The 23,892-nt window shown below is 41.2% G+C and overlaps 1 protein-coding gene across 1 annotated transcript in view; it reads left to right on the top strand.

The window, feature by feature from the left end:
* The window catches only part of TMEFF1 (transmembrane protein with EGF like and two follistatin like domains 1), a 262,625-nt gene that overhangs the window by 223,352 nt on the left and 15,381 nt on the right, over positions 1-23,892 (top strand). Inside the window, exons 6-7 of the mRNA XM_069730570.1 lie at positions 18,545-18,693; positions 20,451-20,516. Coding sequence (XP_069586671.1) covers positions 18,545-18,693; positions 20,451-20,516 — 215 coding nt within the window. The remainder of the gene's footprint in view (positions 1-18,544; positions 18,694-20,450; positions 20,517-23,892) is intronic.

The following is a 23,892-nucleotide window of genomic DNA, read 5'->3' as shown; positions in this document are numbered from 1 at the left end:
ATTAATGCATTAATGCACAGTTTCTACAGTTATTTACAATGCATAGTTTCTACTGTATGTACATGTGTGGTTGTTCTCATCATCAGTCGAGAGTTTTTCACGGTAAGAGATTCAAACTTAGAATTCTCTATCACGACAGTGGAACAAGTCCAAGACCACCTAGCATATCACAGCTAGCAACAGCAAAAACAGTATTAAAATCTGCAAAATATTAGATCATCTTATTATTAATAAAAGCTAAGCTTGGAAGTAATTGTCAAGTTCGCAGTTTCCATTTCCAGTTCCTTTGAGTGTAATCTTTTTCCTCCCGATTAGGCCATGTGGCAGATTTTACTCACTTGAAATTTGCAATAAAGTACAGTAGAATTTACGTGAATGAGGTATCGGATTTATATGGATCTTCACAGTGGATTATAAAACATCTTAAAACTCTGTGACATGTAACATTTCCTTTGTTTCCCGTCATCATGTTACTTATTTGCTAAGATTTGTCAATATTTCCTAAAAAATACTGAGCATACTTTTCTCTTTATGGGTAAAATAGATGTTTTTTTGTTTTCCCCATAATATGCTACTGATTGTACAAACTGTTATACAACTGCAGTTTGAACGATGTAATTCATTTGTGAAAGCACCACTCCACCGTTTTTTATTTTAGCATTAGAGTGGTGTCACTAACCTAAGTTCTCTGCCCTTAGTCTTAAACTTACCATCTTGTCATGTTTAGGACATGGTTAGTAACATAGTAACATAGTAACATAGTTAGTAAGGCCGAAAAAAGACATTTGTCCATCCAGTTCAGCCTATATTCCATCATAATAAATACCCAGATCTACGTCCTTCTACAGAACCTAATAATTGTATGATACAATATTGTTCTGCTCCAGGAAGACATCCAGGCCTCTCTTGAACCCCTCGACTGAGTTCGCCATCACCACCTCCTCAGGCAAGCAATTCCAGATTCTCACTGCCCTAACAGTAAAGAATCCTCTTCTATGTTGGTGGAAAAACCTTCTCTCCTCCAGACGCAAAGAATGCCCCCTTGTGCCCGTCACCTTCCTTGGTATAAACAGATCCTCAGCGAGATATTTGTATTGTCCCCTTATATACTTATACATGGTTATTAGATCGCCCCTCAGTCGTCTTTTTTCTAGACTAAATAATCCTAATTTCGCTAATCTATCTGGGTATTGTAGTTCTCCCATCCCCTTTATTAATTTTGTTGCCCTCCTTTGTACTCTCTCTAGTTCCATTATATCCTTCCTGAGCACCGGTGCCCAAAACTGGACACAGTACTCCATGTGCGGTCTAACTAGGGATTTGTACAGAGGCAGTATAATGCTCTCATCATGTGTATCCAGACCTCTTTTAATGCACCCCATGATCCTGTTTGCCTTGGCAGCTGCTGCCTGGCACTGGCTGCTCCAGGTAAGTTTATCATTAACTAGGATCCCCAAGTCCTTCTCCCTGTCAGATTTACCCAGTGGTTTCCCGTTCAGTGTGTAATGGTGATATTGATTCCCTCTTCCCATGTGTATAACCTTACATTTATCATTGTTAAACCTCATCTGCCACCTTTCAGCCCAAGTTTCCAACTTATCCAGATCCATCTGTAGCAGAATACTATCTTCTCTTGTATTAACTGCTTTACATAGTTTTGTATCATCTGCAAATATCGATATTTTACTGTGTAAACCTTTTACCAGATCATTAATGAATATGTTGAAGAGAACAGGTCCCAATACTGACCCCTGCGGTACCCCACTGGTCACAGCGACCCAGTTAGAGACTATACCATTTATAACCACCCTCTGCTTTCTATCACTAAGCCAGTTACTAACCCATTTACACACATGTTCCCCCAGACCAAGCATTCTCATTTTGTGTACCAACCTCTTGTGCAGCACGGTATCAAACGCTTTGGAAAAATCGAGATATACCACGTCCAATGACTCACCGTGGTCCAGCCTATAGCTTACCTCTTCATAAAAACTAATTAGATTGGTTTGACAGGAGCGATTTCTCATAAACCCATGCTGATATGGAGTTAAACAGTTATTCTCATTGAGATAATCCAGAATAACATCCCTCAGAAACCCTTCAAATATTTTACCAACAATAGAGGTTAGACTTACTGGCCTATAATTTCCAGGTTCACTTTTAGAGCCCTTTTTGAATATTGGCACCACATTTGCTATGCGCCAATCCTGCGGAACAGACCCTGTCGCTATAGAGTCACTAAAAATAAGAAATAATGGTTTATCTATTACATTACTTAGTTCTCTTAGTACTCGTGGGTGTATGCCATCCGGCCCCGGAGATTTATCTATTTTAATCTTATTTAGCCGGTTTCGCACCTCTTCTTGGGTTAGATTGGTGACCCTTAATATAGGGTTTTCATTGTTTCTTGGGATTTCACCTAGCATTTCATTTTCCACCGTGAATACCGTGGAGAAGAAGGTGTTTAATATGTTAGCTTTTTCCTCGTCATCTACAACCATTCTTTCCTCACTATTTTTTAAGGGGCCTACATTTTCAGTTTTTATTCTTTTACTATTGATATAGTTGAAGAACAGTTTGGGATTAGTTTTACTCTCCTTAGCAATGTGCTTCTCTGTTTCCTTTTTGGCAGCTTTAATTAGTTTTTTAGATAAAGTATTTTTCTCCCTATAGTTTTTTAGAGCTTCAATGGTGCCATCCTGCTTTAGTAGTGCAAATGCTTTCTTTTTACTGTTACTTGCCTGTCTTACTTCTTTGTTTAGCCACATTGGGTTTTTCCTATTTCTAGTCCTTTTATTCCCACAAGGTATAAACCGCTTACACTGCCTATTTAGGATGTTCTTAAACATTTCCCATTTATTATCTGTATTCTTATTTCTGAGGATATTGTCCCAGTCTACCAGATTAAGGGCATCTCTAAGCTGTTCAAACTTTGCCTTCCTAAAGTTCAATGTTTTTGTGACTCCCTGACAAGTCCCCCTAGTGAAAGACAGGTGAAACTGCACAATATTGTGGTCGCTATTTCCTAAATGCCCGACCACCTGCAGATTTGTTATTCTGTCAGGTCTATTAGATAGTATTAGGTCTAAAAGTGCTGCTCCTCTGGTTGGATTCTGCACCAATTGTGAAAGATAATTTTTCTTGGTTATTAGCAGAAACCTGTTGCCTTTATGGGTTTCACAGGTTTCTGTTTCCCAGTTAATATCCGGGTAGTTAAAGTCCCCCATAACCAGGACCTCATTATGGGTTGCAGCTTCATCTATCTGCTTTAGAAGTAGACTTTCCATGCTTTCTGTTATATTTGGGGGTTTGTAACAGACCCCAATGAGAATTTTGTTACCATTTTTCCCTCCATGAATTTCAACCCATATGGACTCGACATCCTCATTCCCTTCGCTAATATCCTCCCTTAAAGTGGACTTTAGACAAGACTTTACATAGAGACAAACCCCTCCTCCTCTCCGATTTTTACGATCCTTTCTAAACAGACTGTAACCCTGTAAGTTGACTGCCCAGTCATAGCTTTCATCTAACCATGTCTCGGTTATTCCCACTATGTCAAAGTTACCTGTAGATATTTCTGCTTCTAGTTCTTCCATCTTGTTTGTCAGGCTTCTGGCGTTTGCGAGCATGCAGTTTAGAGGATTTTGTTTTGTTCCAATCTCCTCACTGTGGATTGTTTTAGAAATGTTCTTACCTCCCTTCAGAGTATGTTTTCCTGGGTCGTCTTTGTTCGAGTCTAATGTTTTTCTTCCCGTCCCCTCTTCTTCTAGTTTAACGCCCTCCTGATGAGTGTAGCGAGTCTTCTGGCGAATGTGTGTTTCCCAGGTTTGTTGAGGTGTAGTCCGTCTCTGGCGAGGAGTCCATCATACCAGTAATTCACACCGTGGTCCAGGAATCCGAATCCTTGTTGTCTGCACCATCGTCTTAGCCAGTTGTTTGCATCAAGGATCCTGTTCCATCTCCTGGTACCATGCCCGTCTACTGGAAGGATAGAAGAAAAAACTACCTGTGCATCCAGTTCCTTTACTTTCTTCCCCAACTCTTCAAAGTCCTTGCAGATTGTCGGTAGGTCCTTCCTTGCCGTGTCATTGGTGCCAACATGTATCAGAAGAAATGGGTGGACGTCCTTGGAGCTGAAGAGCTTTGGTATCCTATCGGTCACATCCTTGATCATCGCACCTGGAAGGCAGCATACTTCTCTTGCAGTTATGTCCGGTCTGCAGATGGCTGCTTCTGTGCCTCTCAGTAGTGAGTCTCCCACCACCACCACTCTTCGTTGCTTCTTGGCTGTACTTTTTGCTGTCACTTGTTGCTGTGTGCCCTTTTCTTTTTTGCTTGCTGGTATTGCTTCATTCTTAGGTGTGCCATCTTCATCCTCTACAAAGATTTGATATCGGTTCTTCAGTTGTGTGGTTGGTGATTTCTCCATGGTCTTCTTGCTTCTTTTGGTCACATGCTTCCACTCATCTGCTTTTGGAGGTTCTCTGACACTTTTTTCACCTTCTGTGACCAGTAGAGATGCTTCTGTTCTGTCTAGAAAGTCTTCATTCTCTTTGATGAGTTTCAAAGTTGCTATTCTTTCTTCCAGACCCCGCACCTTTTCTTCTAAAAGGGCCACTAGTCTACACTTCTGACAGGTGAAATTGGATTCTTCTTCTGGTCGATCTGTGAACATGTAGCACATGCTGCAGCTCACCATGTAGGTTGTCACATCTGCCATGTTGCTCCTAGATCCTGCTGACTTGCTGTGTGTTTTCCTTCTTGTGTAATCTACTCAGCCAAGCTCTCTTGCAATAATGTCCTACAGGCATGGTGATGCTTTCGAAGCAGCTGGTCCCGGCTGTACCCAACGATCTTCTAGCTTAGGGAGACTTCGCTTCTCCCAGAAGGCACCTGGAATATGCAAATTAGCCTCCTGAAGCTTGAATCCCTGGTTTGGTGATGCTTTCGAAGCAGCTGGTCCCGGCTGTACCCAACGATCTTCTAGCTTAGGGAGACTTCGCTTCTCCCAGAAGGCACCTGGAATATGCAAATTAGCCTCCTGAAGCTTGAATCCCTGGTTTGGTGATGCTTTCGAAGCAGCTGGTCCCGGCTGTACCCAACGATCTTCTAGCTTAGGGAGACTTCGCTTCTCCCAGAAGGCACCTGGAATATGCAAATTAGCCTCCTGAAGCTTGAATCCCTGGTTTGGTGATGCTTTCGAAGCAGCTGGTCCCGGCTGTACCCAACGATCTTCTAGCTTAGGGAGACTTCGCTTCTCCCAGAAGGCACCTGAAATATGCAAATTAGCCTCCTGAAGCTTGAATCCCTGGTTTGGTGATGCTTTCGAAGCAGCTGGTCCCGGCTGTACCCAACGATCTTCTAGCTTAGGGAGACTTCGCTTCTCCCAGAAGGCACCTGGAATATGCAAATTAGCCTCCTGAAGCTTGAATCCCTGGTTTCAAGTGTCCTGTTCTCTCAGGGTTAATGTTGTTAGCCTCTCTTTCAAGATGGGAGGGCTATTTATACTCGTTCCTAACCTGGTTTCCTTGTCAGCTCTAGGTTTACTTCAGTCTGTATGCTTGACTTCTGAAGAGTGTGCTGGCTTGCATAGTGTATTGCTGTCACTTTCTTTATTCATTTTCCTGGATTACTGACCTCTGGCTTGGCTTCTGACTATTCCCTGATTCTCCCTGTTGGTATCTCATAATCTCCTGGCTAGGACCTCTGCTTGTTTCACAATTTTTTTATGCTTGTCCCTTCTCTGTTTCCCTGGCGTCTGGCTCCGCCCCTGAATGCCACCCACTCTGTCACATGGTCTAAGGTCCTGTTGTTTTACCTGATCCCTCTGTCACATGTGTAAGGTCCCATTGGTGATCAGGTTAGTAACCCGGCGTCTAGTCCAGCTCCGTTGCTGCTGGGTGCAATACCCTGGTGTCGTGACACATCTACTGTCTTCATCTGTTCTTTGGCACCGCTTCGGACAATCTTCTGCAGTTTGTGACCTGCTAGATCACTCCAGTATTTGTTGGGGGAGCCAGAAGTCACAATTCAATATAAGTTGATGAGAGCCAGAACAAGGATCTCACAGACTTACACTGAAAGCTTGTGACTGTTACCTCTGACTTACGGTCAGTCAGAGGTTGCAGTCACAATAAGACAAATCAGGACCAGAGCTGCGCCGATAACAGCTAAAAACAGAAAACGGCAGCTGATAAGAGTAAGAGCATTTCCCTCAGCATTTTTCGTGTTTTGCTACCTCACAACCTGGAATTTCACTGTTTCCATCCATTCGCGTCAATAATATGAACATTTGGTTTTATTTTTATTTTGAAGCAAACAATAAATAGTACAGAATGACTGAAAACTTCAGTGTGCATAACTGTTCACACCTCTAAAGTCAGTACTTTGTAGATCCTCCTTTTGCATCAATTACAACTGCTAGTCGCTTTGGATAAGTCTCTATGAGATTTCTACATTTTGCCACTGGCATTTTTGCCCATTCCTCAAGGCAGAACTTCTCCAGCAAAGTCAAGTTAGGTGGTTTCCTCTGGTGAAAAGCAATCTTCAAATCTTCTCACATATCTTTTGGAAAACTCAAAACAAGCCTTACAATTTTTTTCTGTACGTAAATGCTTTTTTCTGGACACTCTTCCATAAAGGCCACCTCTATATATTATATGGCTTTTTGTGGTCTTATGGAGAGATACTCCAGTCTCTGCTTGGGAACTCTGCACCTCCTTCAGGGTTACCTTAGGTCTCTGTGCTGCCTCTCTGATTAATGTCCTACTTGCCTTGGCTTAGAGTTTTGGTGGGGGGTCCTCTCTTGGCAGGTTTGCTGTAGTACCATGTTCTTTCCATTTGATGATGATGATGATGATGGATTTGATGGTGACAATCGGGGATCATTAGAGATTGGGATATTTTTATAACCCATCCCTGACTTGTACTTTTCAACAACTTTGTCCCTGACTTGTTTGAAGATCTCCTTGGCTTTCCTGGTGCTGTTTGGTTAATGGTACCTCTTGCTTAATGGTGTTGCAGACCCTGTGGCCTTTTAGAAAAGATGTCCATATACTGACAGACCATGTGACACTTAGATTGCACACAGGTGTAATCCCTTTCACTAAGCATGTGACTTATGAAGGTAATTAATTGCACCAGAAATTTTTAGTGGGTTCCTCACCAAAGGGGTGAATACATATGCACATGACAATTTTTGTAATTTGATTCCATAAATTTAATTTTATGCCTATATTTTTCTTACTTCACTTCACCAATTGAGACCATTAAGGCTACGTTCACATTAGCGTTGCGCCGCCCTGCGTCGGCGACGCAACGCGCGACGCATGTTAAAACGCGCGCAAACGCGCGCAAAAACGCGCGCGTTTTGCGACGCGTGCGTCGTTTTTGACAAAAATCGGACGCACAGAAAATGCAACTTGTTGCATTTTCTTGCGTCCGACGCTAGCGTCGGAAACGACGCACGTGGCGAAAAACGCCACCCAAAAAACGCACGCGTCCCCTATGTTAAACATAGGGGCGCGTCGCCGCTGCGTCGCCGCTGCGTCGCCGACGCAACAGCGGCGCAACGCTAATGTGAACGTAGCCTTAGTGCTGATGCATCATACACAAAGGGGATTACAAAAATATCTAAACTCAGGTTGTAAAGTAACAAAATAAGTAAAATGCCAAGGGGGTGAATACTTGTGCAAGTCACTGTACATTAGAGACACCATTCAGCACTGAAATGCAACAAACCTCGCTGGAGTGGTGCTTTAAGTGTCCTACAATGCCCTGCTTATAGTGACACTTAAACTTATGACCTGTTTAGGGTCTTTAATTAAAGACCTTGTCTCTACACAAGGGCTCAGACCTAATATTTACACCTGATCGTCAATTCTAAATTGCATCCCTCAGAACATGTTCATTTACCAAAATATTAGGACACAGCTAAATTAGCTGTTTTGTCTTCATATGGTTTTATATTGTGCTACTTGGAATTGTTTTAGTTTGTAGACAACCATAGAATATCCTGGCACTGTGATGGCATGAAGAATTTGATATGTCAGAAGCGTATTGGCGTTTTGTGGAATATTTCTTGAGCATGTAATGCTTTTAACCATGTAAATAACATATTTTCAGTGCTTTTCTCTCACATTTGGTTGTATTTTTACAGACTAGTGTGAAGTTTCTGCTAGATTAATTCCCTCCTGATAATTAATGTAGGCATATCCACCCACATTTCTTTTGGCAAAATAATTTCAGTAATCCACCAATTAATATGTATGAGTATGCATACATTTTAGTGCCTATGGAGATCAAATGGCTAAGTGATTGTTAGAGTCCTCCAATATCTCCTATGTTGTAAGAATAGAACACACTTGAAAATCCAACTATTCCTATAGAATCAATTTCATCTTGTTAAAACATATTTTGTATTTTAATAATGACAACTAAATCCAATCATTGCAAGTTTGGTCGCTGAGCAATAAGTGAAGATGACAATGAAGAAATGTTCAGATTGCCCCCTCCATCTATATTTAACTGGTTAGATTTTAATTAACCGTGATTACGTCAAGCTCCTCAAATGGCATAATGTGTTAGCTTGATGTGCTCCCTTTAGTAATGGTTTTGCAGTGTTGAGTTTGCTTGGAGGGCTGAGTCTTTGAAGGATCTCACTCTGACATGAATATACAGAAAGTAAGCTTTGAAATTTCCTCAATGAGCAGAGAGACATGATTGTCAGCATTTGACTTATCAAAGTTGAGCTATGATGATTGCAATATATTAACAGGATAATTCTTTGATGGGAGCGCTTCTTTCAGTGTCAGGTAATGCTGTGCAACAGTATTATTTTTATATAGCTTTACTGTAGACAATGTTTCTTTTTATTGCATGTTACTTAGTATATTTAAATTTGTACAGTCATGTATTTTACTATATTCATGTTTTTTCTTATTTTCTGTGAACTTAACAATTTTGATCTTTTTTCAAAATAACCTCGGGGACCCTCATAAATGCTTAAAGGGAACCTTGCACCAGACAAAATATGCTATTAACCTGCAGATATGGGGTTAACCTGCCCAGCACCCACACTTAGCCGAACATTGGGCAGAGAAAATGAACTTTATTCTCCCCTGCAGCATTCCGGTTTGAGTCACAGGAGTGGCACCTACGCTAGTTTAGTTAATACTCTGGGTATACAGAGTGGCTGTTGTAACCATGCCCCCTGGCCCTGACTGACACTGGCTCAGAGTGGTAACCGAACCAGCGTCACCCCTATGTCTGGAACCCAAACACTGCCAGGGAGAATAGGGTTAATTTTTCCCCCAAAGCGTTTGGCTAAGTGTGTCCCGAGCACGTTAATAATGCTATAAACATGCAGATTAACCCCATATCTGTAGGTTAATAACATTTTTTTCTGGTCCAAGGTTCCCTTTAAAATGAAGGAGCTGTGTCGCTGACCCATTTTAAGATGTCAAAAAAAGTTTAAAGATATTTAAAATGCCCTTGTGCTGAGATAATCTTTTAAATGTGTTCCTCTTGTGTACTGTGTAATGGCTGTGTCTGACTATGCAGAGCTGCTCCAGTTCATGGGTGTCGCCAACCATACCTGCTTGGCCAGCTGAGATAGTATAAGTCAGGAAAGGTAAGTGAGTATACAGATGAAACATCAAGGGCTCGCAGTTGCTGCTTTCTGAGATAACACATTTTCCTACCTGAGATAACACATTTCCTTGAATGTTTTATAAAGGAAGTGAGTGTTTCTGAATTCTCACTAGTTCTGTGAGCTCATCATAAATCAGTCAGAGGAATATACTGTAAACTCAGCGGCTGTTGGAGCTCCTGTGTCACTGACTTGATTTATGATAAGATGGCTAGAATTGTGGTAGAAAGACTTCTGTGATGAACCAGGCAAAGAATTGTGTTACCTCAGGCAAGGAACTATGTTACCTCAGAAAACAGCAACTGTGAGCCCCTGCTGTTTCATCTGTACTGTATACTCACTTATCATAAGTGACTTATGTTATCTCTCCTGACACTGGTCAGAATTGTTACATTTGGCCTGGTCAATAAAGTCAAAATTAGCTCGATCACTAAGGGGTAAAAGGGATGGTTCAACACTAACATTGATTTAATCCTAAATGTCTATCTCTTTAATGTAATAGTATAATCACTTTTTTAATATACTTTATCTACCTCCTTTATCTACCTCCTCTCTTCTCCAACTGCTAGAGAGAGTTCATTTCAGGGGGGACAGAGGCTGCGGCAGTAACATCAAATGCACTGGGAATTCTCAAAGGAATAGTCATCTAACCCAAAGTAGATGAAAAAATTAAAGTTGTTATAAAGAGTAGAGAGGGAACGATAGGGCTTTTTAATTGAAGTACACAGAGGGTAAATAAGTATTTGATACACTCTGCCGATTTTGCAAGCTTTCCCACCTACAAAGAATGGAGAGGTCTGTAATTTGTATCATAAGTTTACTTCAACTGTGTGAGACAGAATCTTTAAAAAAATCCAGAAAATCACATTGTATGATTTTTACATAATTAATTGCCATTTTATTGCATGAAATAAGTATTTGATATAATAGAAAAACAGAATTAATATTTGGTACAAAGTTCAGACGTTTCATATAGTTCTTGACCACTGCAAACACTGCAGCACGGATTTCAGGTTTCAGGTCTAACGCTTGGCAACATTGAGTTTCAGCTCCCTACAAAGATTTTCTGTTTGATTCAGGTCTGAAGACTGGCTAGGCCGCTCCAGGACCTGAACCATGATAAAGAACCAGTCGGTTTGAAACACGTAAGGCCATGAGTTTCCCGGGTTACTTGCCTTTTTTCTAAGTCAATGGTTTTATACCATAATTTTAACAATGTTATACATTAAAGATTTTTGTTTTTAAATAATTTTTCACTGAGAGATATGTTGCAGGATACCTTTCCTTCTTTACTATTTTCCCCACTATATTAGAAACGTGATTAGGTTTTTACATTAAATAAATAGCCATTTAGGATTAAATCACTGAGGAACAGAACGGTGCTTTAGCAACATCGCGGATTTTACATTTTCAGGTTTGGTGTGGGTTCTAAAAATCTGCTTTGCCAGCACTCACAAAGTGATGATATCCTAGTAATCTGCCTTCACTTATTGAGATGTCAATACACAACTAATTTCCACCTTCAGAATTGCTACATATTTTTATGTTTTTGCCTCATCGCCTTTCAAGAGGCTTAATTTTTTTTTTCCCCTGATGTTTCTGTGAAATCTTTTTTTTTTTATGTTGGGTTGCCAACGGTGCAGGTGTTCTGGCAGCTTGATTCCACATGAGTGCCTTTCCAATTACATATTTTGATACCTCCCTAGTCTCCATTTGCTGCATTGGCAGAACTGCGTTTTTTTCTGAAAATTTTTTTGCCAAAATCACAAACAGCCAAATTTATAATGGACAAATTAGAAAAACAAAACTGAATGTGAAAATTGAGAAAAAGAAGCAGATCTGTCTAATAAGATATATTACAAAGTTGCTTTTTATGTATACTATTGGTTTCTGAAATAAAAATTAAGACAACGGTTACCCTTTAATTTCCATGATACGTAATAACACTTTTGCAGTCAGGATTGGGTTTTTTTGTCCAAAGTTGATGATGCACATCCTGCAAAGACTAAGCATTTTGGTTGTTTAGTGCTAGTGTTCTCTCTCAGTGGTTTCCAACTTGCAGTAAGCATACTCCAGGAGTTATTATTATTATTGATTATTATAGCGCCATTTATTCCATGGCGCTTTACATGTGAGTAGGGGTATACATAATAAAAACAGGTACAATAATCTTGAAGAATACAAGTCACAACTGGTACAGGAGGAGAGAGGACCCTGCCCGCGAGGGCTCACAATCTACAAGGGATGGGTGAGGATACAGTAGGTAAGGATAGAGCTGGTTGTGCAGTGGTTTGGTCGATCAGTGATTAATGCAGGTTTTAGGCTTGCCGGAAGAGGTAGGTCTTCAGGTTCTTTTTGAAGGTTTCGAGGTAGGTGAGAGTCTGATATGTTGTGGTAGAGAGGTCCAGAGTAGGGGTGATGCGTGAGAGAAATCTTGTATGCGATTGTGGGAAGAGGAGATAAGAGGGGAGTAGAGAAGGAGATCTTGTGAGGATTGGAGGTTGCGTGCAGGAAAGTACCGGGAGACGAGGTCACAGATGTATGGAGGAGACAGGTTGTGGATGGCTTTGTATGTCATGGTTAGGCTTTTGTGCTGGAGTCTCTGGGTAATGGGGAGCCAGTAAAGAGATTGACAGAGGGGAGAGGCCGGGGGAATAGCGGGGAGACAGGTGGATTAGTCGGGCAGCTGAGTTTAAAATAGATTGGAGGGGTGCGAGAGTGTTCGAGGGGAGGCCAAAGAGCAAGAGGTTACAGTAGTCGAGGCGGGAGATGATGAGGGCATGGACTAGGGTTTTTGCAGATTCTTGGTTTAGGAATGTATGGATCCATGAAATATTTTTGAGTTGAAGGCAGCAGGAAGTGGAAAGGGCTTGGATATGCGGTTTGAAGGAGAGATCAGTGTCAAGGATTACCCCGAGACAGCAACCTTGTGGGACTGGGGAGAGTGGGCAGCCTTTTACTGTAATGGATAGGTTTGTTGGGGGGTGTCGCATGAGATGGGGTAAAGACAATGAATTCTGTTTGGTCCATGTTAAGCTTTAGAAATCTAGCGGAGAAGAAGGATGAAATAGCGGATAGACATTGAGGGATTCTGGTTAGTAGGGTGGTGATATCTGGTCCAGAGATGTAGAGCTGTGTGTTATCAGCATAGAGATGATACTGAAAACCATGAGGTTCTATGAGCTGTCCCAGGCCAAAAGTGTAAATGGAGAAGAGCAGGGGCCCTAGAACTGAACCTTGTGGGACTCCGACAGATAGGGGGCGAGGTGAGGAGGTGGTGTGTGAATGGGAGATGCTAAATGTTCGGTCAGTCAGGTATAACGAGATCCAGGATAGGGCCAAGTCTGTGATGCCAAGGGATGAGAGGGTCTGTTGTAATAGGGAATGGTCCACTGTATCAAAGGCAGAGGACAGGTCCAGGAGGAGGAGGATAGAGTAGTGCCGCTTGCTCTTGGCGGTTAATAGGTCATTGGTGACCTTAGTTAGGGCAGTTTCAGTGGAGTGGTGTGACGGGAAGCCTGATTGTAAGCGATAGAAAAGGGAGCAGGAAGATAGATAGGAGGACAGTTCAAGATGGATGTGTTGTTCCAGTAGTTTTGAGGCATAGGGGAGAAGTGATATAGGGCCCCTCCATAGCCTCAGGTGATGCACATTATGGCTGAAACAAAATAATTACCCCTGCTCTTATAAGTGTCTGGCAATGAAACATTGCTGACTGCTTGGGTACCCAAAATTTGAGCTATGAAGAAGTGCCCTGTGGTGACTCAATGACTATGGATTCAGGAAGAAGCTTTAATATAGATTTCAGCCAATGAGAGAACTAGGTTCGAAGTAGAGAGAGGCTGTGGGAGGTTCTTGTCCCTGAAGCTATACAACTCCTCTAGCATTTGGGATGGATTCTTCAGCCAAAAGAATAAACAGACAGGTACTCTGTAGACCGGGAGATAAATTGAAGGATAACATTGCATGCACTTTGCACATGACTCTAGTGTTAGAAAAGGGTGCATTAGAGATTTGACGGGCAAGAGGGTCAGTAGAGGAAGCAGACTGTGGGAAGGTTGCACTCCTAATTCCTTTGTCCCCTGCAACTGCGAGCATTATATCATACACGCAAACCTGCTGTGGTAGGTTTTTCACAGCATGCCTTTTCACGTGTGCTCCTACGGTGCCCCAATAAGAATCAGCCAGTGCCCATTGCCCAGGCTTATTTCACCTAATAGCTTTTTGTATTCACAAAGATTCAGCCAGTGTACTTATATGTGACTGACATAGTCCTACCATAGTGTCTTTAAATATGCTAGCTACAGTGTCCTCATAACTGAATATGCTGTCGCATCTCCGATATGAGGTGTTCTGATGCTCCGTGTCTTCAGTGAACCAGCTCTGTGTGGAAAACTGAAGCCTGAGACCCAAGATAATAGGAGGTTCAAACCAGTCACACAGTGCAAACAAAGAAAAAAACAGAATCAATCCAGGGTTCAATTCCAAAATGTTGTTTGTTCCGCCATCAAAGGAACGACGTTTCGACCCCATGTAGGTCTTTCTCAGCTATCACTCCAACAGTGCAGTCTTACACAAAACAGCCCTGTCACAGAATAAATTATTACTGCGCATTTGTACTATTTGTACTCACCAAGAGGCTTATGGTTGAGGAACAAAAATGTTTTTGTTGTGCTGCTCATGTCTCGATTTTATTCCTGGATGAAAATCATGATGTAGTGGTGTGTCTTCTATTAACATAGAAAACTGGGACAATATAAATTATTTTTTTAAACCTCACTTTTACAGAAAACGTTCTACAGGGATGGTTAGGCAGGGAATTTACTCATAAATAATGTGGAAACACTAGAAGCAATGGAATGAAACTGAAAGGGGGTGAAGATACAGGTTAGATATTAGAAAAAACTTTTGACAGTTAGGGTGATCAATGAGTGGAACAGGCTGCCGCGAGAGGTGGTGAGTTCTCCTTCAATTTTCAAGCAGAGGCTGGACACATATCTGTCTGAGATGGTTTAGTGAATCCTGCCCTGCATTGAGCAGGGGGTTGGACACCATGACCTTGGAGGTCCCTTCCAACCCTAACATTGTATGATTTTATGAAATAAGTGAATGTTGCTGGGTTAGTGCACTATTTATCGTTTTCTTTTAAACAATTGTATCTGCTGATTCCAGGTCTTTCTTTAGCTCTCCACTAGTGATGGGCGAACCCCCTGATGTTCGGGATTGGCGGGTTCGCCTGAGTTTTTTTGTAAAGTTCGAGTTCGGGGCCGGAGATGACGCGAACTTGCATCCAAACCCCGAACTTGGACTTTACAGATATGGGATGGGGCCGTTCTCTGCGCAATCACTTTTCTGTCTGCCATCTGTAAGGATTATCCTGTTTTTATTACGTTGGATCAATAAAGAAAAAGTTTTTTTGCCATTTATCTGGAGTATATACATGGTTGGATGGGATGGGGCAGCTTGTAAAAAAAAAATTAATAATAAACATTATAATTATACTTACCTGTCCAGCGACGCCTCCCCCCGTCCCGCTGTCTCCCGGCCTCTTCTGCTCCCGATGCCGCTCATTACCTTCCAGTGATATTCACTGCACTCAGCAGTCTTCGGCTTTTTCTGGCAGTGTTCGTGCGGTGACGTCGGGACCCATACCAAACACTGTGTGTTTGGTACGGGTCCCGAACTTTACAGTTCGGGTTTGCCCATCACTACTCTCCACAGGTGGTCCTTGGCTCTTAGACAACTCTTCTGATAGCTATTTTCACTCCTCTGTCTGAAATCTTGAGGGGAGCACCTGGTTGTGGCCAGTTAATGGTGAAATGATGTTCTTTCCAATTCCGGATTATGGCACCAACAGTGCTCAATGAAACCTTCAGTAGTTTAAAAAATCTTCTATAATCAAGGCCATCAGTATGTTTTACAACGCTAAGGGTTGCAAAGGACTTGAGACAGCTCACTGGTTTTAATGAGACACCTTTTTATAGGCCATCAGTTGAACCATGTGATATTGTTTTTTACGAAGTGTCAAGATTGCTTTCTAATTACTGATAAATTTCAGCTAATATCATGACTTTCCATGGCTTTTTGCCCCTTTGTTTTCATGTATTTAATACTTTTTCCCTGTGTCATTTTCCATTATTAAACATAACTTAATTTATGGACATCTTTGCCTGCATAGATTAGATGGGTTTGACCAAAATTTGGTGAGAATTTCATGACAATATCACCTTTAGAAATAGATTTACTTTTGGTGACGTTATCAATACTTATTTTACAGATCTCATAAGAATTTCACTGCTGATAATATTCTTATTGAGTTAACATTTGGCAATGCTACATCAGTCTTGCGCACCTGAATACTAGAAACTTTTGTCAGATTTGAATTGAAGGTGAACTGCCTTCTTCTTATGGGGAAGACCTGTTCTTATTTCCACTAGCTTACTATAAACTATCTACAAAAACACAGACTATTCTTTTGGTTGGTAAGTGTAAGATTCTCCATATCATACCACAATGACAGTGTTTGATCAGAGTTACCTTTTAAAAATAATATATTGATGGCTGAACCATACAATACAAGCACTTTTTACCATTTACCTTTTGTGCCTCCCCTATTTCCTCATAGACTGTAAGCATGCGAGCAGGACCCTCACTCCTTTTGGCATCTCTTTAATTCTGTGTTGACTCTGTTATATCTTTATTGTCTGTACATGTACCCTCTGTATTGTGAAGGGATGAGGAATATGTTGGAGGTATAGAAATAAAAATTATTAATATGAAATATGAGCTGGTGGTTATCAAATATAATCTTCTAAAGACTTTTCAGACATGTGTGCAAATTGGTCCAAGGTTGGACCGCAATGCATGAACTGGCCACAGCTCTCCTGACACGAGCATGACAACCTCATAGAAATACATGAAGTTGTCACGCTCGGGTTTGGAGAGCCACTGCCAGTCCGTGAATTACGGTCTGATCTCGAATCGATGTGCACGGACATCTGAATGATCCCTTAATGAAAAATGTGATGCTCTGTTTTTGTGTGGGTTTAATTCTGTTAACATTTTAAAGATATTTAGGCATATAAAACTGAGGATTGTAATACCATCCAAAGCCTACATGTCTGTAATTTCTTATCTGTATTATATACCTTTTTTATTTTATCCTCTATGGGCATATCTTCCCTGCAGCAACGATTGTCTTTGTTTCTTCCAGTGACTTCATTAGTAAAATCTTAGTGCTGACAGTGTTCAGTGAAGGAAACCCAATGCTAGTGCAGATAGCTACTTTTTGTATTGATAAATGGACATTTGTATTAATTGGTGTTGCAAAATTATTTGCACTACTGGCTACGGTTGGGTTTGTTTTGGTATGTTGGACTACAAAATAAGTTGTATAGTTGCAGATATCTATTACATAGCTTCATTTCATAATATTATTTCATAATAGTGATTTCTGAGATAGGCTCTTGTACAAATAGTCAAACTTCTAGCATGTTCTCAGAAGTTGCTTTACTTAGCCATATATCTTTTTGGAAGCAAACAGATATGTAGACATAGAAGAATATAGCCCACAGGTAAATCAGATGTCTTTTACTAGTGATGTTCTTACCATGAGACAGAGTTTTAAAGGGAATCTGTCAGTAGGATCAACCTTTCGAAGCCGTCAATACGGGTATGTAGATCATAGGAAGCTGAATAAATTGATACCTTGATATCTTCGATCTGATGTCTTATTCCAGAGATATACATATTTTTCTTATATGAAAATTAACTGTTATAGGGCCAGACAAAAATATTTGTAGCAGCACTTGTCCTTTTCACAGGGCTTTGGGTTCCATCCCACAGACAACCAGTGTGAGGGAAGGACAATACAGCAGAGCTGACAACGATGTGAGATGACAACTGCAAATTTTCTTGTTGTGTTTGTAATGAGACAAGTGTCAACTCTGCTATATTGTGTTGGTTTTAATTTAGGCATACAGTTGTGCTCAAAAATGTCCTTCCTCCGGAGAATTTTTGCTTTCTTGGCCTTTTTTTCAGAGAATATGACTGATAACACCAAAACTTTTTCTCCACTCATGGTTAGTGGTTGAGTAAAGCCATCTATTGTCAAACAACTGTGTTTTCTCTTTTTAAATCATAATGACAACCCAAAACATCCAAATGACCCTGATCAAAAGTTCACATACTCCATTTCTTAATACCGTGTATTGCCCCCATAACATCAATGACAGCTTGAAGTCTTTTGTGGTAGTTGTGGATGAGGTTCTTTACTTTTTCAGATGGCAATAATAACACAAAGTATATGCATTCACATTCACATACTGTATCTCATTGAAAGTCTGTGAACAGTACAAACAATGGCAGTATTGTACAAACCCATACAATCAGAGGGTATGGAGGTAAAGGTAAATATAAGTATTACATCCAAAAAGTATGGGAAGGCAGAGTTTAAAGTGGCAGGCTCATATTAGTATTAGTGGAAGTGGAAAACTTTAAGAAGGTAACCACATCTTGTCAGTAAATGGCCTGTGATGGAGGCCATGAGTGTTATAATAATGTATGGAAGGGCACGTGTATGGATATAGGTGCAAACCAGGGAGCTGCTGTGCTGAGTAAAGGACCTGTCAAAAGCCTGATTATTGCTTCCTGTGAAAGAATTTTAAGTTAGTGACCCACACATTGACTTGTCCCGCAGTAACAACATGGCCTATTTCTATGGCTGCTCTGGCATTTGGTCCTTTAGAGACAATTCAGCTAGGACAGTAAATCTAAAAAAAATTAGTCGTTGTTTTTCAGCCCGAATATTGTACTTGATAGTAATATTGATGAACTGATATAGCAACTTGAACATTCCTTTGTTATTTAATCATTCATTCTTTTTCCTAACAGATGTGTGTGTAACATAGATTGCAGTGGACATAATTTCAACCCAGTCTGTGCGTCAGATGGAAACTCTTATTCTAATCCTTGTATGGTGAGAGAGGCCTCATGCATCAAGCAGGAGCAGATTGATGTAAAACACCTGGGAAGCTGTACAGGTACGAACCCAAAACATGATTTCTAGAAAATTGAATAATGCACAAAATGTAGTATTTTATAGTATGGCAATATAGACGATGGTTCAAATCTGGCCTCTTCTGCTGCATTTTCCCCTTTTCATTCAGATATCCGTATTTATTCATCTCAGACATGGAATATTGGTTAGATATCTCATATTTGCCCTGTATACAACAAATAATAGGAAATGACCACACCTTTCTGACAGGAAAAGGGATCTAGGCACCTACATTTAAATTTTGGTGGGTTTCAGTATTTTTGCCCTACGTTTATTAAATTGATGGTATTTTCAAATCATGTAGTATATTAACATCACATCATTGAACACTAAAGAAATCAATACGGCATGTTTTAAAGTACGATTCCAGCAGTTATATTTATTTGAGCCCAGGAATGATGCTATTAATCTAAGTTCTCTGATCCTAGTATTATACTCACCAGCTACTGTCTTCAGCTCTTCCCGACACTGCTGCAGTCCATCTTGTGACCGCAACTTGTGACTGACGAGAAGTCAGAATGAATGGTGACCAGCTATCAATGTAAGTCTATAAGAGCCTTGACCTTGCTCAATTAGACGTAAGGCCCCTTCACATTAAGCGACGCTGCAGCGATACCGACAACGATCCGGATCGCTGCAGCGTTGCTGTTTGGTCGCTGGAGAGCTGTCACACAGACAGCTCTCCAGCGACCAACGATCCCGAAGTCCCCGGGTAACCAGGGTAAACATCGGGTTACTAAGCGCAGGGCCGCGCTTAGTAACCCGATGTTTACCCTGGTTACCAGCGTGAAAGTAAAAAAAACAAACACTACATACTTACCTACCGCTGTCTATCCCCGGCGCTCTGCTTCTCTGCACTCCTCCTGTACTGCTGTGAGCACAGCGGCCGGAAAGCAGAGCGGTGACGTCACCGCTCTGCTTTCCGGCTGACCGACGCTCACAGCCAGTACAGGAGGAGTGCAGAGAAGCTGAGCGCCGGGGATAGACAGCGGTAGGTAAGTATGTAGTGTTTGTTTTTTTTACTTTCACGCTGGTAACCAGGGTAAACATCGGGTTACTAAGCGCGGCCCTGCGCTTAGTTACCCGATGTTTACCCTGGTTACCAGTGAAGACATCGCTGGATCGGTGTCACACACGCCGATCCAGCGATGTCCACGGGAGATCCAGCGACAAAATAAAGTTCTGGACTTTGTTCAGCGACCAACGATCTCCCAGCAGGGGCCTGATCGTTGGTCGCTGTCACACATAACGATTTCCTTAATGATATCGTTGCTACATCACAAAAAGCAACGATATCGTTAACGAAATCGATATGTGTGAAGGTACCTTTACATTGAGTTGTGACCCCCGGCTCGCCTAGCAAACACTGGAGCTATCTGGCAGGTCACAAATTGCAGAAGACAGACTAACAGTGCAGATAGCAGACGGCTGGTAAATATAAGACCAGGGGCAGAGAACTTCGGTTAGTGGCACCACTGCAGTGGTAAATTAGAAAGAAATGCTGGAGTGGTACTTTCTTATTACAATTTTTCCTAGCGTTTCTGAGGGAAAAAGCTTTGTCCCTTTGTAACAAACTGGAAATAAAATATGGGCCAGTAGGAGGATATGGATCTGTAAAACACAGAAATTGAGCCAGAGGCATGTTGAAGTATTTGGATTTCTTGCCACTTTAGTATATAGAGGCTCTTGTACAATAACCTCCTCAATGGGTCTAAGTCTTTTTATTTTTTATATATTAAGTCACAGATGACACTAATCCAGTTGGAAAGAAAGATGACGGCTTACAGTACCGCCCAGAGGTGAAAGGTAGGTCCGCACCAGACTCGTTGTTCCAAAGACACCATTGTTTTAACTATGTATACTTTTTCTCTGCATCATTTCTGCATCCAGAACTCACTGCTCAAGACTCCTGCTTGAGAGCACCATCCTAATGTAAATGTTAGAGTCACATTTTGACAACAGCCGCTATTGCTGCAGAATTTTATGATGCACATTCATTTTATTGAACAAAGGATATTTGTAGTTCAAAACACAGACATGTCTCCGGCTGTCACTGAGCTGCAATTACTTTAGAAACATAGTATATTTGGACAAGTCGTGTTCTAGAATACTGAAGAGCAGAATAAAATACTGTGAGCTGAAAACAAACACCACTTCACCGGCTGCAGATATAGCCTTCTTACATAAAATGCAATGGCAGATATAAACATGAAGCTGATAGTGTACTTGTAGGAAAAAAACGTGCAACGCACATCTAAAACTCATGGATTAATGATCTATTGCGGCTAAGCAAAAATATACAAAACTAAACACAAGGTTCTTAGTTCTGATCAGATTGCATGAAGCCCACTGGGATGGCCATTGTTGTGGTGGTTTTGTCCCTGGGGTGGTGTGACCTGGAGCTGTGGGGTCTTTACCTTGCAGCATGGGTGCTGCGGGGCATCTGGGTCACTACCTCTGCTGATCACTTCAAGGTTAGGGATCCACTAAGAGTTTCGCCGTGACATGGCTGTGGGCTTCATGCAATCTGATCATATTGTTAACTAAGAACCTTGTGTTCATTCCTGTAATTTTTTTACGCACAATAGATCAATATATGAGTTTTGGATGTGCAGTCCATGTTTATTTCTACCACCAGAGCAAGAAGCCAATTGTACTTGTAGATTTTAGTTTGATTAACTTTAGCAGATTTTAAAAATTAGGCCCTGATTCATTATTATGTTTGCCCCTTTTTTGGCTTTTGGTGATTTTAGCCCTCGATTCACTTAGACTCATTTATTTTATGCTCCACTCTTAATGAGGGGCATGCATGAATAAGATGCTACAAATTTGTTAGAGCCAGTTAATGAATTCAGCACATCTTCTCAGTGGTGTGTGCCTTGTCAGAATCGTTACTCTAGTCTTGGACAGTTGTAACATTCTGGCTTAAGGAATGCCGCTACTTTTCAGGAATTTGATTCAGCTCCTCCCCAGATTTGCTCATTTTGGCAAATTTACTTGAGACTGATGTTAAAGCGTCAAAAGTCAAAAAAATTTTGCTCGAATTTATGTTGCTAAAAATTTTTGAGGCTTTTCAAAGTGTTTTTCTAGAATTCTGGAGTAAATACTTAAATAAATCGTCCCCTTAGGGTTCTATCATGGGTTAATTTATAAATTTAATTTATAAAGGATAAACTCATATTGCTATTACATTCTATTTGATAATCTAGTGCTTTTTGTTATTTTAAACCATAAGGATAAAAATCCACATTTGCAAACGTGATGTCCTCAAATATCATTCAGCAGAGGGGATATTTTATATTGCCTGTGGACATGATAGCAGACTCCCTGTCCACAAGAAATAGCTACAGGTTTAATCTCTGTTAGTACCGCACTCATCCATGTAATGAAATACGGTAATAAAATAACTAAATTGTTCCTAAGGCCTTGCGGAACTGTCACTGGATCAAAAGGGGCCAGTTTGTGCTATTATTGTATTCCTGCTGCTGTTTTCTGTATGCTGTTTTGTTTTTTTTGTAAATCCGCAATGCGATTCTAAAGATACGGGCTTTTTAGTAATTGCCTTTTTGGGGGAAGTCTTTACAAGAGGGTGTTGCTCACAGGATTCCCTTAGAGGTGTCTTTAGGCTGCTCTGTGCAATTACCCTGTGAACCACACCCCCCTAGTAAATATCATAAAAATTAACACTAAATAAAAAGTCCATATCTCTGTGACCGTATGGCGGATTTAAAAAAAAAAAATCTGGGAGCAATTCTAAAATCAATGGAAAAACTGTACACTTTTGCCCTACTGACATATGCTCTTCTCTGATGAATGAATTTCTGGTAGGAAACTTTGTAAATACAAAATAAACACTGAGCTACAATAAACTTCTATTTCTCCACAAGGTTATATCACAGACACATCTTCTTTAGGAATTAATAAAGTTTAGTACAAATACATTGCTTTACTCTAAATTAAATCAGAACTGGTCTCCGACCGTATTGAAAAGTATTAATTTATATAACATAAAGTAACATGAGATTTCATGAGAGAAGAGAATGAAAGCAGGAGGAATAGTGAGTTAAAGAAGTAAATTAGGGATAAAACCTTTTCTGTTTTTGTGCCTGAAGAGGTCAGGGTAACATTTTGTCTTCTCGTTTAAAGTGGTGCTCCCGTGAACTTTTCTTTAACTGTTCTCTAAATCTGTGTATATGTAGCATAGTGGGAGTGTATTAATATGCTTACCTACAGCCATCTTCTCCGGGATGCAGCACAATTCTTTTCCTCTTCTCAGTGGCATCATCTCTCTTCAGACTTTCCTGATCAATGTGTGACCTGGAAGTCTCTTTTCCAATATAAGCCTATAGAGCCCCATTCTGAGCTTCGTTCTGACGCTCCATAGACTTACACTGTAAACGCCACTCCAGGGTCATGTAGAACACAACGTGACCCATGACAGCACTCAGAAAAGAAGCGGAACTTTGCTGGATACCGGAGATGAGAGCGGTAGGTGAGAATATTAACACACGGACAGCACACTACATACAGGGTGTTAGGCGTCGAGTTCCTGCCGCTGCACAGGGGGAATCTCGAGCCATGTCTGCTGCGGTCTCCTATTCTTCTCCAGCCACAGTGGAGCCTGCTCAGTGGAGACTTCGGTCCCAGTGCCTGGCCAGGACAGATACTGCACGTTTGGTTACTGCTGCCCTTCCAGGTTCAGCCTTTATAACTAGTGCTGTTCGGCGGTGAGCAGGTGCTCCTGGGACTAAGTCCTGCTTTTCCCCTCCTGAGCATGCCCAGGGGAAGACCTCTCATTGGAGGTCGGGGGTCACACGCTCAGGTCCTGTAGCAGCTCCTATTGGTCCACTAGGAAGGTCCTGAACTGCTACAGCTATAAAAGGTTTGCATGGCCGCACGGCTATGTGCTAGTATCATTTGTGTTTGGCAGTTGCCAGTGGATACTCTGCCACACTGTATATATGTGGTGTGAGTCTGCTTAGCCTTGGGGCTGTACACTCAGGAAGGCAGCTAGCGTCAGTGGGGGCAATTAGCCTTGGCTTAGCATCTGGTTCCTTCATGTGTGCGGTTAGCACAGAAGAGTTCCAGAGCAAGCACAACTTTTAATTAGGGTTTTAGTCCCCGTGTACAGCGTGACTCTGTGAGGCAGCAGAGCTCGCTTTCATTTCACACGGGGTGAAGT

This window comes from Ranitomeya imitator, chromosome 6 (genome assembly GCF_032444005.1).
Source record: "Ranitomeya imitator isolate aRanImi1 chromosome 6, aRanImi1.pri, whole genome shotgun sequence".
Classification (NCBI taxonomy): domain Eukaryota; kingdom Metazoa; phylum Chordata; class Amphibia; order Anura; family Dendrobatidae; genus Ranitomeya; species Ranitomeya imitator.
The sequence above is the reverse complement of the archived record's forward strand: the minus strand, read 5'-3'. Positions and strand labels throughout refer to the sequence as shown.